The 16,220-nt window shown below is 35.5% G+C and overlaps 1 protein-coding gene across 1 annotated transcript in view; it reads left to right on the top strand.

Annotated features, from left to right (window-relative positions):
• The window catches only part of SRFBP1 (serum response factor binding protein 1), a 63,033-nt gene that overhangs the window by 40,702 nt on the left and 6,111 nt on the right, over nt 1-16,220 (top strand). Inside the window, exons 5-6 of the mRNA XM_081499052.1 lie at nt 13,585-13,666; nt 14,632-15,346. Coding sequence (XP_081355178.1) covers nt 13,585-13,666; nt 14,632-15,346 — 797 coding nt within the window. The remainder of the gene's footprint in view (nt 1-13,584; nt 13,667-14,631; nt 15,347-16,220) is intronic.

Genomic DNA, 16,220 nt, shown 5'->3' with positions numbered 1-16,220 from the left:
GACTGCAAGGAGATCCAATCAGTCCATCCTAAAAGAGATCAGTCCTGGGTGTTCATTGGAAGGACTAATGTTGAAGCTGAAACTCCAATACTTTGGCCACCTCATGCAAAGAGTTGACTCATTGGAAAAGACCCTAATGCTGGGTAGGATTGGGGGCAGGAGCAGAAGGGGATGACAGAGGATGAGATGGTTGGATGGCATCACTGACTCGATGGACTTGGGTTTGGGTAGACTCTGGGTGTTGGTGATGGACAGAGAGGCCTTGCGTGCTGCAGTTCATGGGGTCGCAAAGAGTCGGACCCGACTGAGCGACTGAACTGAACTGAGCTGAAAGAGGTAGTAATAAGGCTATTACATAAAGCTGATATTACATAAAGCTGATTTGAAGCTGTCTGACCATGAGAATAGAGCAGAACAAGCTGATTTTTGTAACTCCTTAGAGCTTGCTTAGTTCTTCCATATACATCCGTATCTCAGTTGATCTTACAACATTGATTTCAAGTGAAAACATTCATGCTGCTTATGGCAGAAACCAACACATCATTGTGTATAAATATATATCCTCCCTCTTGAGCTTCCCTCTGCTCACTCCAACACATCCCTCTAGGTCATCAGAGAGCACCATGCTGAGCTCCCTGTATTTATAGCGATTTCCCATTAACTATCTGTTTTACACATGATAGTATGATAGAATGATACACATGATAGTATCAATATATATACAAGTCCACAGATGTGGACACAAGTCTGTTCTGTACTAGGTTTTTCAGTACCGTTTTTCTAGATTCCGTATATATGTGTTAATATATGATATTTGTTTTTCTCTTTTTGGCTTACTTTACTCCTTATAAGAGGCTCTAGGTTCATCCACCTTGCTACAACAGACTCAAATTTGTTCCCTCTTATGGCTGAGCAATGTTTCATTGTATTTATGTACCACATCTTCTTTATCCATTCATCTGTTGATAGACATCTAGCTTGCTTCCATGTCCTAGCTTTTATAAATATTGTTGCAGTGAACATTGGGGTACCTGTGTCTTTTAGAATTGTGTTTTTCTCAGGGTATAGTCCTGGGAGTGGGTTTGCTGGGACATATGGTAGATTTATTTCTAGTTTTTTAAAGAATGTCCATACTGTTTCCCATAATGCAGGAGGATTCCCTTTTCTCCACACCGTCTCCAGCATTGATTGTAGTTTTTTTGATGATGGCCATTCTGACTGGTGTGAGGTGATGCCTCATTGTAGTGTTGATTTGCATTTCTCTAATAATAAGTGATGTTGAGCATCTTTTCTTGTGTTTATTAGCCATCTGTATGTTTTCTTTGTGGAGAAATGTCTGTTTAGGTCTTCTGCCCATTTTTGATTGGGCTATTAGTTTTTCTGATATTGAGCTGTATGAGCTGCTTATATATTTTGGAGACTAATCCTTTGTCAATTGCTTCATTTGCAGTTATTTTCTCTCATTCTGAGAGTTGTCTTTTCATCTTGTTTATGGCTTTCTTTGCTGTGCAAAAGCTTTGAAATTTTATTTGGTCCCATTTGTTTATTTTTGTTTTTATTTCCATTCATCTAGGAGGTGGGTCAGAGAATATTTCTGTGATTTATGTCTGAGAGAACTGCCTATGTTTTCCTCTAAGAGCTTTACAGTTTCTAGTCTTAACATTTAAGTCTTTAATCCATTTTGAGTTTATTTTTGTGTGTGTTGTTAGGAAGTGTTCCAATTTTATTCTTTTACATGTAGCTGACCAGTTTTCCCAGCACCACTATTTGAAGAGGTTTTCTTTTCTCCATTGTATATTTTTGCCTCCTTTGTCAAAAATAAGGTGCCCATGTGTACATGAGTTTATCCCTGGGATTTCTGTCTTATTTCATTGGTGTATGTTTCTGGTTTTGTGCCAGTACCATACTGTCTTGATGACTGTAGCTTTATAGTATAGTCTGAAGTCAGGAACGTTGATACCTCCAGCTTGGTTTTTCTGTCTCATGATTGCTTTGGCTATTTGTTGTCTTTTGTGTTTCCATACGAACTGTAAAATGTTTTGTTCTAGTTCTGTGAAAAATGCCATTAATAATTTGATAGGAATTGCATTGATTTGTAGATTGCTTTGGGTAGTACAGTCGTTTTGACAATATTGATTCTTCTAATCCAGGAACATGGTAGATTTCTCCATCTGTTTGTGTAGTCATTGGTTTCTTATATCAGTGTCTTATTTTTTGCATGCAGGTCTTTTGTCTCTTTAGGTAGGTTTATTACTAGGTATTTTATTCTTTTTGTTGCAATGGTGAATGAGATTGTTTCCTTAATTTCTCTTTCTGATTTTTCATTGTTGGTGTATAGGAATGCAAGGGATTTCTGTGTATTGATTTTATATGCTATGACTTTACTAAATTCATTGATCAGCTCTAGTAGTTATTTTGGGTATTTTTAGGGTTTTCTATGTGTAGTATCATGTTATCTGCAAATAGTGAGAGTTTTACTTGTTTTCCAATCTAGATTCCTTTTATTTCTTTTTCTTCTCTAATTGCCGTGGCTGGGACTTCCAAAACTATACCGAATAATAGTGGTAAGTGTTCCTGATCTTAGAGGAAAAGCTTTCAGTTTTTCACTGTTGAGAATAATGTTGTGTATGGCCTTTATTATGTTAACGTAAAAAGTTCCTCCTGCAAATTTTCTGAAGAGGTTTTTTATTATTATTATTATTATTATTATAAATGGGTGCTGAATTTTCTCAGAAGCTTTCTCTGCATCTATTGAGATGATCATATGATTTTTACTTTTCAGATTGTTAAATTTGATTTATTTGCATATTTGAATTTGTTATTTGCATATATTGAAGAATCCTTGCTTCCCTGGGGTAAACCGCTCTTGATAATGGTGTGTGTTCCTTTTAATGTGGTGTTGGATTCTGTCTGCTGGAACTTTGTCGAGGATTTTTGCGTCAATTTTCATCAGTGATATTGGCCTGTAATTTTCCTTTTCTATGATATCATTGTCTGGTTTTGGTATCAGGATGATGGTGGCCTCATAGACTCAGTTTGGGAGTTTTCCTCCCTCTGCAATTTTTTAGAACAGTTTGGGCAGAGATAGGTGTTAGTTCTTCTCTAAGGCAACAACATTTGAAAGGAATGGACATTGCATGTAAGAGAGCTTTTCCACTTTTAGACTCTTGTTTATATTTACATGTATATTCTCAAAATTCTTTTCAAAATTGAGCACCAAATGCTTTGTGTTCACAGAAATACCCATATGCCAAAATAAAATTTTTCCATTCAAAGATGAGGTGTTTTCCCTTTTTTATTTAATTTATTTGAAATGGAAGAAACTGGAGGTGTGTGAAAACCACAGTTTCCTGAGATGGTTCCAAGGCAAACACTGTGTCAACTTCAAATAACGAAAGTTGTGGTTGCCTGCATATCTCCCAATATTGTGATGACTGTTTCTTTCAGGTGTGAAAACTATTTGTTAATAGAGATTACTTAGGCTTACAAGCTTCAAAATACTTTTATTTAAATTTAAGATGTTTGACTGTATTTCAATTCTTCTATAAACCTCCACAACATTTTCAGTCTCTCCTCTGAAGTTTATCACATTCTGCTTTGAACTAGTTATTTGTGCATTTGTTTTAACCTTTTAAATTAGTGAAAGATTGTGAGCCTCAAGAGGTGATATTTGAATCCTTATGTGTAAGATTTTACCTTTGCATAATAAAGCATATTTATATATCATTCAGTTGAGTCACGTCCGACTCTTTGAGACCCCATGGACTGCAGCACACCAGGCCTCCCTGTCCATCAGCAACTCCCAGAGCTTGCTCAAACTCATGTCCATCAAGTCGGTGATGCCATCCAACCGTCTCATCCTCTGTTGTCCCCTTCTCCTCCCACCTTCAGTCTTTCCCAGCATCAGGGTCTTTTCAGGTGAGTCAGTTCTTCACATCAGGTGGCCTAAGTATTGGAGTTTCAGCTTCAGCATCAGTTCTTCCAATGAATATTCAGGACTGATTTCCTTTAGGATGGACTGGTTGGATCTCCTTGCAGTCCAAGGGACTCTCAAGTCTTCGCCAACACCATAGTTCAAAAGCATCAATTCTTCGATGCTTAGCTTTCTTTATAGTCCAACTCTCACATCCATACATGACGACTGGAAAAACCATACCTTTGATTAGATGGACCTTTGTTGGCAAAGTAATGTCTCTGCTTTTTAATATGCTGTCTAGGTTGGTCATAGCTTTTCTTTCAAGGAGCAAGCGTCTTTTAATTTCATGGCTGCAGCCAACATCTACAGTGATTGTGGAGCCCAAGAAAATAAAGTGTGTCACAATTTTCATTGTTTCCCCATCTATTTGCCATGAAGTGATGGGACTGGATGCCGTGATCTTACTTTTTTGAATATTGAGTTTTAAGCCAGCTTTTTCACTCTCCTCTTTCACTTTTATCAAGAGACTCTTTAGTTCCTCTTCACTTTCTGCCATAAGGGTGGTGTCATCTGCATATCTGTGGTTATTGATATTTCTCCCAGCAATCTTGATTCCAGCTTGTGCTTCATCCAGCCCGGCATTTCGCATGATGTTCTCTGCATGTAAGTTAAATAAGCAGGCTGACAATATACAGCCTTGTCGTATTCCTTTCCCAACTTGGAACCAGTCTGTTGTTCCATGTCCAGTTCTAACTTGCTTCCTGACCTACATACAGATGTATCAGGAAGCAGGAGTAAGGTAGTCTGATATTCCCATCTCTTGAAGAATTTTCTGGTTTGTTGTCGTCTATACAGTCAAAGGCTTTAGCATAGTCAATAAAGGAGAAGTAGATGTTTTTCTGGAATTCTCTTGCTTTTTCTATGATCCAGCCGATGTTGGCAATTTGATCTCAGGTTCCTCTGCCTTTTCTAAATCTAGCTTGAACATCTGGAGTTCACGGTTCACATACAGTTGAAGCCTGGCTTGGAGAATTTTGAGCATTACTTTGCTAGTATATATGTTTTGCTAACTACATATATATAAATATCTGTAAATATAAAGAGGGAGAAACTTAAGTGAGGAAGGAATAGGGATGGGAAAGAAGTAAGGAAGTTAGATAAAGGATGGGAAGTCCCTTATTGCAGGGACTGATGTACTTACTCTTGTGAGTTCCTACACTTAACCTCAGTGCCTTAGGAAAATATAGACATCTCTTATTGCAGCACAGACCCCAAACACTGCCAAAGCTATGAACTTAGCCCACTTGATTAATAAGCCTCTTTTGGTTTTTATGTTTATATTTAATTTCTTTGCAAAAAGATTTGAGGGTGGCTTGGAATTGGGTCACAAAATGAAGGAAAGTTATTTGAAATAGTTTAGAAGAAAGCTTGTTGAAAATACTAGATTGAATTTAGAAACCTGACTGAGTTCTCGCATGTTCCTAACTGGCTAAGTGGTCTTGAAATTAAGTCAATACTGTTAATTTAATTGTTGAAAAATCTGTGATCTTTATTCTGTTTACTTCTTTAAACTCTTGTTAAAATTTGAACTTAAAAAATTAAATGAATGATTAAAAAGATCATACATCATGACCAAGTGGGCTTTATCCCAGGAATGCAAGGTTTTTTTAACATCCGCAAATCAATCAATGTAATACACCACATTAACAAATTGAAAGAAAAAAACCATATGGTTATCTCAATAGATGCAGAAAAAGCCTTTGACAAAATTCAGCATCCATTTATGATAAAAACCCTCCAGAAAGCAGGAATAGAAGGAACATATCTCAACATAATAAAAGCCATATATGACAAACCCACAGCAAACATTATCCTCAATGGTGAAAAATTGAAAGCATTTCCCCTAAAGTCAGGAACAAGACAAGGATGCCCACTTTCACCACTACTATTCAACATAGTTTTGGAAGTTTTGGCCACAGCAATCAGAGCTGAAAAAGAAATAAAAGGAATCCAGATTGGAAAAGAAGAAGTAAAACTCTCACTGTTTGCAGATGACATGATCCTCTACATAGAAAACCCTAAAGACTCTACTAGAAAATTACTAGAGTTAATCAATGAATATAGTAAAGTTGCAGGATGTAAAATTAACACACAGAAATCCCTTGCATTCCTATACTCCAATAATGAGAAAACAGAAAGAGAAATTAAGGAAACAATAGCATTCACCATTGCAACAAAAAGAATAAAATACTTAGGAATATATCTACCTAAAGAAACAAAAGACTTATATATAGAAAACTATAAAACACTGCTGAAAGAAATCAAAGAGGACACAAACAGATGGAGAAATATACCGTGTTCATGGATTGGAAGAATTAATATAGTGAAAATGAGTATACTACCCAAAGCAATCTATAGATTCAATGCAATCCCTATCAAGCTACCAATGGTATTTTTCACAGAACTAGAACAAATCATCTCACAATTTGTATGGAAATATAAGAAACCTCGAATAGCCAAAGCAATCTTGAGGAAGAAGAATGGAACTGGAGGAATCAACCTGCCTGACTTCAGGCTTTACTACAAAGCCACAGTCATCAAGACAGTATGGTACTGGCACAAAGATAGAAATATAGATCAATGGAACAAAATAGAAAGCCCAGAGATAAACCCACGCACACATGGACACCTTATCTTCGACAAAGGAGGCAAGAATATACAATGGAGAAAAGACAATCTCTTTAACAAGTGGTGCTGGGAAAACTGGTCAACCACTTGTAAAAGAATGAAACTAGAACATTTCCTAACACCGTACACAAAAATAAACTCAAAATGGATTAAAGATCTAAACGTAAGACCAGAAACTATAAAACTCCTAGAGGAAAACATAGGCAAAACACTCTCCGACATAAATCACAGCAGGATCCTCCATGACCCACCTCCCAGAATATTGGAAATAAAAGCAAAAATAAACAAATGGGACCTAATTAAAATTAAAAGCTTTTGCACAACAAAGGAAACTATAAGCAAGGTGAAAAGACAGCCTTCAGAATGGGAGAAAATAATAGCAAATGAAGCAACAGACAAACAATTAATCTCAAAAATATACAAGCAACTTCTGCAGCTGAATTCCAGAAAAATAAACGACCCAATTAAAAAATGGGCCAAAGAACTAAACAGACATTTCTCCAAAGAAGACATACAGATGGCTAACAAACACATGAAAAGATGCTCAACATCACTCATTATTAGAGAAATGCAAATCAAAACCACAATGAGGTATCATTTCACACCAGTCAGAATGGCTGCTATCCAAAAGTCTACAAGCAATAAATGCTGGAGAGGGTGTGGAGAAAAGGGAACCCTCCTACACTGTTGGTGGGAATGCAAACTAGTACAGCCACTATGGAGAACAGTGTGGAGATTCCTTAAAAAACTGGGAATAGAACTGCCATATGACCCAGCAATCCCACTGCTGGGCATACACACCGAGGAAACCAGAATTGAAAGAGACGCGTGTACCCCAATGTTCATCGCAGCACTGTTTACAATAGCCAGGACATGGAAGCAACCTAGATGTCCATCAGCAGACGAATGGATAAGGAAGCTGTGGTACATATACACAATGGAATATTACTCAGCCATTAAAAAAAAATACATTTGAATCGGTTCTACTGAGATGGATGAAACTGGAGCCCATTATACAGAGTGAAGTAAGCCAGAAAGAAAAACAACAATACAGTATACTAATGCATATATATGGAATTTGAAAGATGGTAACGATAACCCTATATGCGAGACAGAATAAGAGACACAGATGCATAGAACAATTTTATGGACTCTGAGGGAGAAGGTGAGGGTGGGACGTTCTGGGAGAATAGCACTGAAACATGTATATTATCATATGTGAAACAGAACACCATTCCATGTTCGATGCATGAGACAAGGGCTCAGGGCCGGGGCAATGGGATGACCCAGAGGGATGGGATGGGGAGGGAGGTGGGTGGGGGGTCCAGGAAGGGGAACGCATGTAAACCCATGGCTGATTCATGTCAATGTATGGCAGAAACTATTACAATATTGTAAAGTAATTAGCCCCCAGCTAAAATTAAAAAAAAAAAAAAATTAAATGAATGATTTCTAATTGCTTTCTTAAGAATAAAGTTAAAGGTTTAAAGTGTTAAATTTGATAATTTTTTACTTAGAGAATTTTATAAATTTATTTAAATGATTGCTATAATATATAAAATTTGATATATTAAAGACTCTTTCCAAATCAAACATTTTAAGAACTACTGGCATACATTGAGGATACTGGGTGTTCAATTTCAGACCACCTCAGTAAAGCAAATAACCACAATAAAACAATACACAAATTTTTGGCTTCCCAGTGCATGTAAAAGTCATGTTTGCACTATACTGTAGGCTATGAAGTGTATAATAGCATTATGTCTTTAAAAATGTACATACCTTAATTTAAAAATACTTCATTGCTGAAAAGTACTAGCTATCATATGAGTCTTCAGCAAGTTGTATTCTTTTTGCTAGTGGAAGGTCTTACCTTGAAACTTATGACTGCTAACTGATCAGGGTGGTGGTTGCTGAAGTTTGGTACTTTAATAATATTCTCCCTTCATTTTTTTTTTTGTTTTTCTAAAAGAGTTTGAAAAGGATTGGCACTGGAGAAACCATTGATTAGAGAAACCATTAGAGAAACCCATTCGTCTTCTTATGTTTTTTAAGCAGAATTGTATTCCTACCAGTGGAGTAGTGTTTATCCTAGCTACTGTTAACAACATGGGCACTGCCTCATAGTATAAACTGGATTTTGTATTTAAAGCTGTTCAAAACTTGCCCGGAGATATAAAATTGTTCTCTGGTATATAGTGATTACAAGAAGTTAAATGCCCACACGCTTACATTTCCTAAGTAAGCCACATTGTCGTCACATTAGTCTCTCAGTTGTGTCTGACTCTTTATGACTCCATGGACTGTAGCTTGCCAGCCTCCTCTGTCCATGAAATTCTCCAGACAAGAATACTGGAGTGGGTTGCCATTCCCTTCTCCAGGGGATCTTCCTGACCCAGGGATCAAACCTGGGTCTCCCACATTGCATTCTTTACCATCTGAGCCACCAAGGCTTGTTATCACACACTAGCTGTCAAACTAGGAAGCACAAAAAATGAGAATTTGTTATATATCTTTATTTTAAAGTAACTACTCATCAACAACATACTTTGAGAAGAATAAAAATTTTATTTACTGATATCATTAACTGCTTTCTTTAAAAACACAAATTGCATATAATCACAGAACCTAAAGCTGTGATATACATAATTCTACTTATTGTTACATAATCATACCTGATTAGTAACTACTTAGTTTTATAGACCTGTGTAGCTTGTGGACTCAAGCCTTAATGTTTTTGTTTGAATTCACTGCTTATATTTGGGTGCATAAGCAATATACTCCAATTGTGACAACTAGTGTGAATGCCAACCCTAGGATTATGGAATACAATGACTCTTTTTTACTCAGTCTCACTTCTTATTAACCTGGTATTCTTCCCAAATAAGTCCACTGCAAAGGTTGCAGCATAAAAATACAGTTAAAGAGAATGATATGTAACAAATAAGAATAAATCTTCATTTATTAGAATGAAGAGTTCTAATATGTAATTCATATGTAATTGTACAATTTTAAATCTTATTCAAGGGCTCTTTCTTTTTTTTTAGTAGAACTTACTGAAATTGGATCACTAAGTCAGATTACTCTGAGATATCTTCCAGAGCACAGAAGTAGCATTGCTAAGTAAATTCAAAGATAAAGTGATTCTTATCAAGGTAGTTTTACTTAGCATCTACACTAGATATGTACATAATACCACTGCTCTTTTAAACTTTTTCTGACTAAGTGGAAATATGCAGCTAGCTCTGGAAAGAAAAAGGCCCAGGTCATTAAAGCTCTTTGCAAGTTGTCAAAACAGAGATTTGGAAACAGTAATAAATATGGCTTTGAACAATTATACGTGAATATATTTAGTCAAAATCTATTTTGGATTCCCAGAACTTCTTATCTAAAACATGTGAAATTAACTCACATGATAAAAATAGTTAATTTCTAGTTTTTCTGCTTTACAGATAGAGTTGTTCATATATCATCAGGAATTTTCTTTGAAGTGAATTGAATTTTTAGTAGCTACTCAGGGAAAATGTACTGAAAGAAACAGTTAAAGAAAAAACAGATGCTGTTGGAATGTCTTCTTTTCCCTTGTAACCTGAAGAAAAATTCTTGTGGTGTGTATAATGTTTGTCAGGACTAGTTGTTTTTGTTTTAATTGTAATTGTTTTCACATATAAGTGTTTTTACATAGAATTAGTCCTGAGGATTAAGACATAGTGCCTCTGCATTGAATACCAAATTGTTTCTACTAAGCCAGAATATGGAGAAGGCAATGGCAGCCCACTCCAGTACTCTTGTCTGGAGAATCCCATGGACGGAGGAGCCTGGTAGGCTGCAGTCCATGGGGTCGCTAGGAGTCGGACACGACTGAGCAACTTCCCTTTCACTTTTCTCTTTCATGCATTGGAGAAGGAAATGGCAACCCACTCCAGTGTTCTTGCCTGGAGAATCCCAGGGACGGGGGAGCCTGGTGGGCTGCCGTCTATGGGGTTTCACAGAGTCAGACACGACTGAAGTGACTTAGCAGCAGCAGCAGCAGCAAGCCAGAATATCTTATTATATCACAGTTCAGGAAGCACATTTACTGCATTTAGGGCTATAACCCATTGCCTCAATTTGGCAGCAAAACTGTCATGGCAGTATTTTTGTTTTAAATTCAAGTTTTAGACATCATGAGCTTGCTAGAAAAAAAAATGTTTTTTCTGTTTTCATCAGTTTTTGGTTGAACCCCACTGAGGATTCTTCTTGCATGTAATATAGAGCAACATTAACTCTTTCCATAAAGGACCATATTGTAAATTTTAGGCTTTCTAGGCCTTACAATCTTTGTCACAACTACTGAACAAATGTAAGTGTGACATAGTGCAGCCATAGATAGTATGTGGATGAATGAATTTGGTTTTATGTTCCCATGAAACTTTATTTTCAAAAGCAGATAGCAGGTTGGAAACTGGCACGAGTTAGTTTGCCAGCCACCAATTTTGAAAATCAGATACTTCTACAAGATGTGTGTGTGTGTGAGAGAGAGAGAAAATGACAGTTCTCTATTGGTCATCCCCCACCTTCAATTACAGTTGATTCTTATGGAATTTACCCCCACATCAATATGTTTATATTAGTACATTTTAAGCACTAGCTATTGACTTCCTGCTGTGGTTTACAAGGATTTAGATCTCTTTCCTCCTTCAGCCTCTGTGTCATATATGTACCCTGTTTATCCCTTCTGTCTTCCTAATATGCTTGGGTAAGATTTAGATGAAGTGAACATTTAGAGATTATGTTATTTTGGCTATGAGTCATGTAGTGAATATTTATTACTTTTGTTTTTCTGTATAATATTTCTACTTATAGTTTGTAATTATTATGTTTATTTTGTTGATTGTGTACTTGATGTAAAAGCAAATTCTTCATTGGTTTTTGAAATCTCCTCTCAAGATATTTAATAACACTAGGTATTCTAAATATAAATCTAAATCCCCTGTCACCATCCTGGGCATTTCTTTTGCCTGGATTTCCTATTTCTAGTATCCATGCCTTCCTCACTCGTTTTGTTTCCTTCCTCATTTTAGTGGAGCCAGTAGCTTCTTCCAACTTGGCTTGTGGGAGGATACATCCAACCTTACTTCAGTGTTGTTCCTTTCTATCTCCTGTGTCCCTGTATCCAAGGGTTTTCCTTATAAGGACACCAGTCATAATAGATTTAAGGCCCATCCTAAACCAGTATGCTGTCCTCTTAATTATATCTGCACTGCCCTTGTTCCTATTTCCAACTAGGATCACATTTTCAGTTTCTTGTTAGGTATAAAATTTGAGGATAATACCATTTGACCCAAGATAAGAGGTAATTAGGCAGCAAGTGGTCCTAGCACAGGATTTGCACCAGGTCTAAAGTTGTTTTCTGAGTGATTTTTACCAAGATAAATTCTCCAAACAGAATAGATTTCAAGCTATTATCTTGCTTTTCCTTAGGTACTCATCTGTGTTTATTACTGGGAGGAAACAAAGCCTTTTGGGGCTATTAACAATGAGGGTAAATGTAAAGATGTTTAAAGCTGATAGCTCTACTTTCACACACTAGTGAAATTTTTACATGCTTCAAGGAGTGTTTATTGAATACCAACTATAATCAGTTATTGTTTTAGGCACTAGGTCTACAGGAATGTGGAAGACAAAGTCCCTGCCTCTTGTGATGTGAAGTAAATGGTGATGAAAAGTGTTGTTTTAATTCAGATAACATTTGAGCAGAGAACTGAATACAATGAGATGATCAGCCAAGTAGAGAAGAACTTGCAAAGGAATAGCTTAAGCATCAGAAGGCAGTAAAGCTTTCAAAAGAACCCATAAGGAAGTAGCATGATCTGGTTACATTTAAACCTCACTGTGATTGCTATATGGAAAATAGTCTGTGGGATCACAAGAGCCAATGGAGAATGACCAGTTATGGGCTTATTACATTGGTCCAGGTGAGAGGTGTTAGTGATTTGTTCAAAGGAAGTAAGTAGAAATGGTGATTAGTGACTCGTTCTGGATAGATTTTGCAGATGAAATCACAGGATTTGCTGAAGGATTTATTGAGAGCTGTGAAGAAAGGAGAAACGTAATGGAAGAATCATGAGTTTTAGCCCTTAATCACCAGAAAAATTAAACTTATATCTAATAAGATGGGAAAAGGCTTAAAGTTTAAGGAGACAATCACAGCATTTTCTTTTAACATGTCGAGTAGGTAGTTGGATATATGAGTCTGGAGATCAAGTTAGAGCTTGAGGTAGAAATTTGGAAGTTTCAACCACAGATGATGTTTATTTAAAGTAGTCTGAACTATGAATTTTCTCAATGTATAAATACTATGTATGTGTGTGTCTGTATGTTTGTATATGTGTGTATACACACACACACACACACACACATATATCATTATATGTATATAATCCCATTCAGTCATCATCAGACATCTACAAAGTGTTGGCTATAAGCGAGACACTGGTGAAAAGTTCTGAGACTGAAATAGTGGTATTAGTCATTCAACATAAAAATATATAGTATTTGATAATTTTAGGTCTCTAGTAAATGGAACTTCAGGCATTATAGTAGTCATGGATTATATCACCCAGCTTAGTACTAATATGTTACTTGATTCTTCCATGTTATTTTAGTCTTCTGTACTAGATTTTTAAACCCTTTGACTGCAGAATCTATATTACATTTTTTAAAATATCACATGTGATGCCTACCACAATTCTGGAACAATATTAATTGCTCAAAGAATATTTGTTAATTGATTACATAATTTTAACTATCAAGAACAGTAGTATTTTTTTCAGCATGTTATCTTTGGAATGAATTATATAGGTGAGTTATCTAGTTAGAATATTAACAAATTTCTGTTCCCTAACTCTTAACTTTTAAAAATTATAATGAGTTGCATTTTATTTACTTCTTAGTAGTGTTAGTTTTTCTTCTCATGTGTTTATTATTTCAATTTGCAGCCTGATTCAACTGCGGCTGAAAGAGCAGTTGCTAGACTAGCAGTGCACCCTTTTCTGAAGAAAAAAATAGATGTTCTGAAAGGTATGAATTAAATGACTTAAGCCATTTTCAGTAAATAATTTGAATAAATGGCCATTAATTTATTTACTTTAATAATATTTTTTTTTAATTTTGGGGATCTTTTGTATTATAAATGTCCTTTCAAGTGCTTCCAAATGTAAGAAACTACCTGAAACCTTTTTATATCTAAAAATTTTTGCATTTTTTCTAAATTCCTAAATTTGTAAATTCTTAAAATAGATAATACTCATGATAATATTAAATACAACTGACTTTCTAAGTATTTTGCTGTTTAGTTGCTCAGTTGTGTCCAACTCTCCGACCCTATGGGCTGTAGCCTGCCAGGCTCCTCTGTCCATGGGGATTCTCAAGGCAAGAATCCTGAAGTGGGTTGCCATGCCCTCCTCCAGAGGATCTTCCCAACCCAGGGATCGAACCCATGTCTCCTGCATTGCAGGCGGATTTTTTTACCATCTGAGCCACCAGGGAAGCCCTTTCTAAATATTGATGTAATTCATATTATTACTTACGTTGCCATTTAGTCACATAATTTTTATTTATGTTTGTGTATTATAAAATATAATGAAAGAACTAAATGCTTCTGTCACAGATTAGAAGATAATTATTTTTATGTCTGAAAGCACACTTTATAATACCCTGTGATTGTATTAATACATTATTGCTATAGAAATTAAAGTTGCCATTTTATTCATTTGTAGTGAAGTTTTTACTGTTCTTAACATCATACATGAAGGAATAAATTTAATTTTAGAGATTTAAAATAGATATCTCTGAGCACTTCATAAATGTTCTGGTTTTCTAGAAGTTAATAGAGTTCTTTGTGAATTTGCATCTATTATATATGTAATTTAAATTCCAGTCATTCTGTTAAGTATTTCCAAATAATTTAAGAAATACGGTACTAAAACAGTGATGTTTTTATTTGTTTCAGTGCTGAAACAAGTCATGTGTTGTTTCTCTTGCAGCTGCTGTCAAATCCTTTAAAGATGCAAGACAAAATGTTGTTGAAGTTAAGACATCAAACAGTGCTTCAGAAGAAAATCATTCCAAGGACACTTTGTGTTCAAATGATGATGCCAGTAAGTTACAGCATGAAGAAACTATTGTCCGTGAACAAAAAGAGAAGGAAGCCAAAATATTGGCAAAGAAACCGATAAATAATTCAAAAGAAAAAATAGCCAAGATGGATCATGATCCACCCAAAGCAATGGACGTCCCAAGTTCGCTATCAAAGCCTTCCAGTAAAGATTCTGCAACTCCCTTAGCATCCCAGAAGACACCTGCTGGCCCCAAAATGAAAGCATTAAGTAAAACCAAAAAAACGAAAGAGTCCAGTAGCTCACTTGATGTTGACAGTGATGGAGAAGAATTACATGAAGAAGAGAAGGAATATTTTGATGATAGCACAGAAGAAAGGTTTTACAAACAGTCTTCCATGTCTGAGGATAGTGATAGTGGTGATGACTTCTTTATTGGGAAAGTCAAACGGGCACGAAAGAAGGAAAGTAGTTGTCGTTTTTCAAATAAGGAACAAAACCCCCTCAAAGAATTGTTGCTTGAAGAAGATATACTTGAAACCCATCAAAATATACAAAATGATAAAAACAAGCCACGTATAGAGGCAAGGAAGTTTGAATCAGTGTTTTTCCATTCTTTATCTGGATCTAAGAGCCTTGAAAGGTAAGAGTATTTTTTCATTCTGAAATAATTATTAATTCTTAATTTTTGAAAGGTATGAAATATCTACACATCCTGACATTGAGATGGCTGTCTCTCATACATAATTCTAATTTGTACAGAATTTGTGTTTAGACTTGGCCCTCTCCAACTTTATATTGGAGTAATATATACAAATACATGTATGATAATGCCAAATTTTTCCAGCCTCATCAGAAAATGAGATAATATAGATAAATAATTTATCTAATTTAATGTTTAGCTAATTTAAGTTTATTCCTTCACTTATCAAAGTTTTAAAACTTTTGAGTTAGCTTTTGGTGAAAACTTTTGAAAATATCTCATGTATCTCACTTTTTAAACAGAACTTTCTGAAAAGACTGGTGAATTTTTGTTTTGTTTTGTTTTTTCTCTTGTTGACCTAGAGCATTATTGCAAAACAGTTGTTTTATACATTTTCCTGTTTCAGTATATAAGGCTGCTTGCTTGCCCTAACACCGAGTATCTCCAGACTGCTTTCTGTTTGGTGGTGCTTATACTTGGTGGTCATCCTTATCCCTTCTGTAATCACTGCTTTTTGCAGCTGTTGTGTTGTAAATCAATAGGTTTAATTTCATTTGTAATTCTAATGTTAGGCAATATCTTTACATTTTAGAATAAAAATCATGGTTAGCTATTTTCTTCAGTAAACTTTTTCTATAATTTATAGGTTATAGGCATAATTTTTAATAAAACAGAAAAAAAGTGATGTTGAAATTTTCCCAGAAAGTAAGAGTATGGAAAAGACACAGAAACCATCTTTGAAGCCTTGAAAATTATTAAATTAGTCCTTGTAGTTCCCAACTCTGCCTTCAAAAGATGTTTTCCCTCACTTGAA

Source organism: Giraffa tippelskirchi, chromosome 6 (assembly GCF_054371585.1).
Source record: "Giraffa tippelskirchi isolate mGirTip1 chromosome 6, T2T-mGirTip1v1.2.pri, whole genome shotgun sequence".
Lineage (NCBI taxonomy): Eukaryota > Metazoa > Chordata > Mammalia > Artiodactyla > Giraffidae > Giraffa > Giraffa tippelskirchi.
Note: the sequence above shows the minus strand (reverse complement) of the source record. Positions and strands in the feature narration are given on the sequence as shown.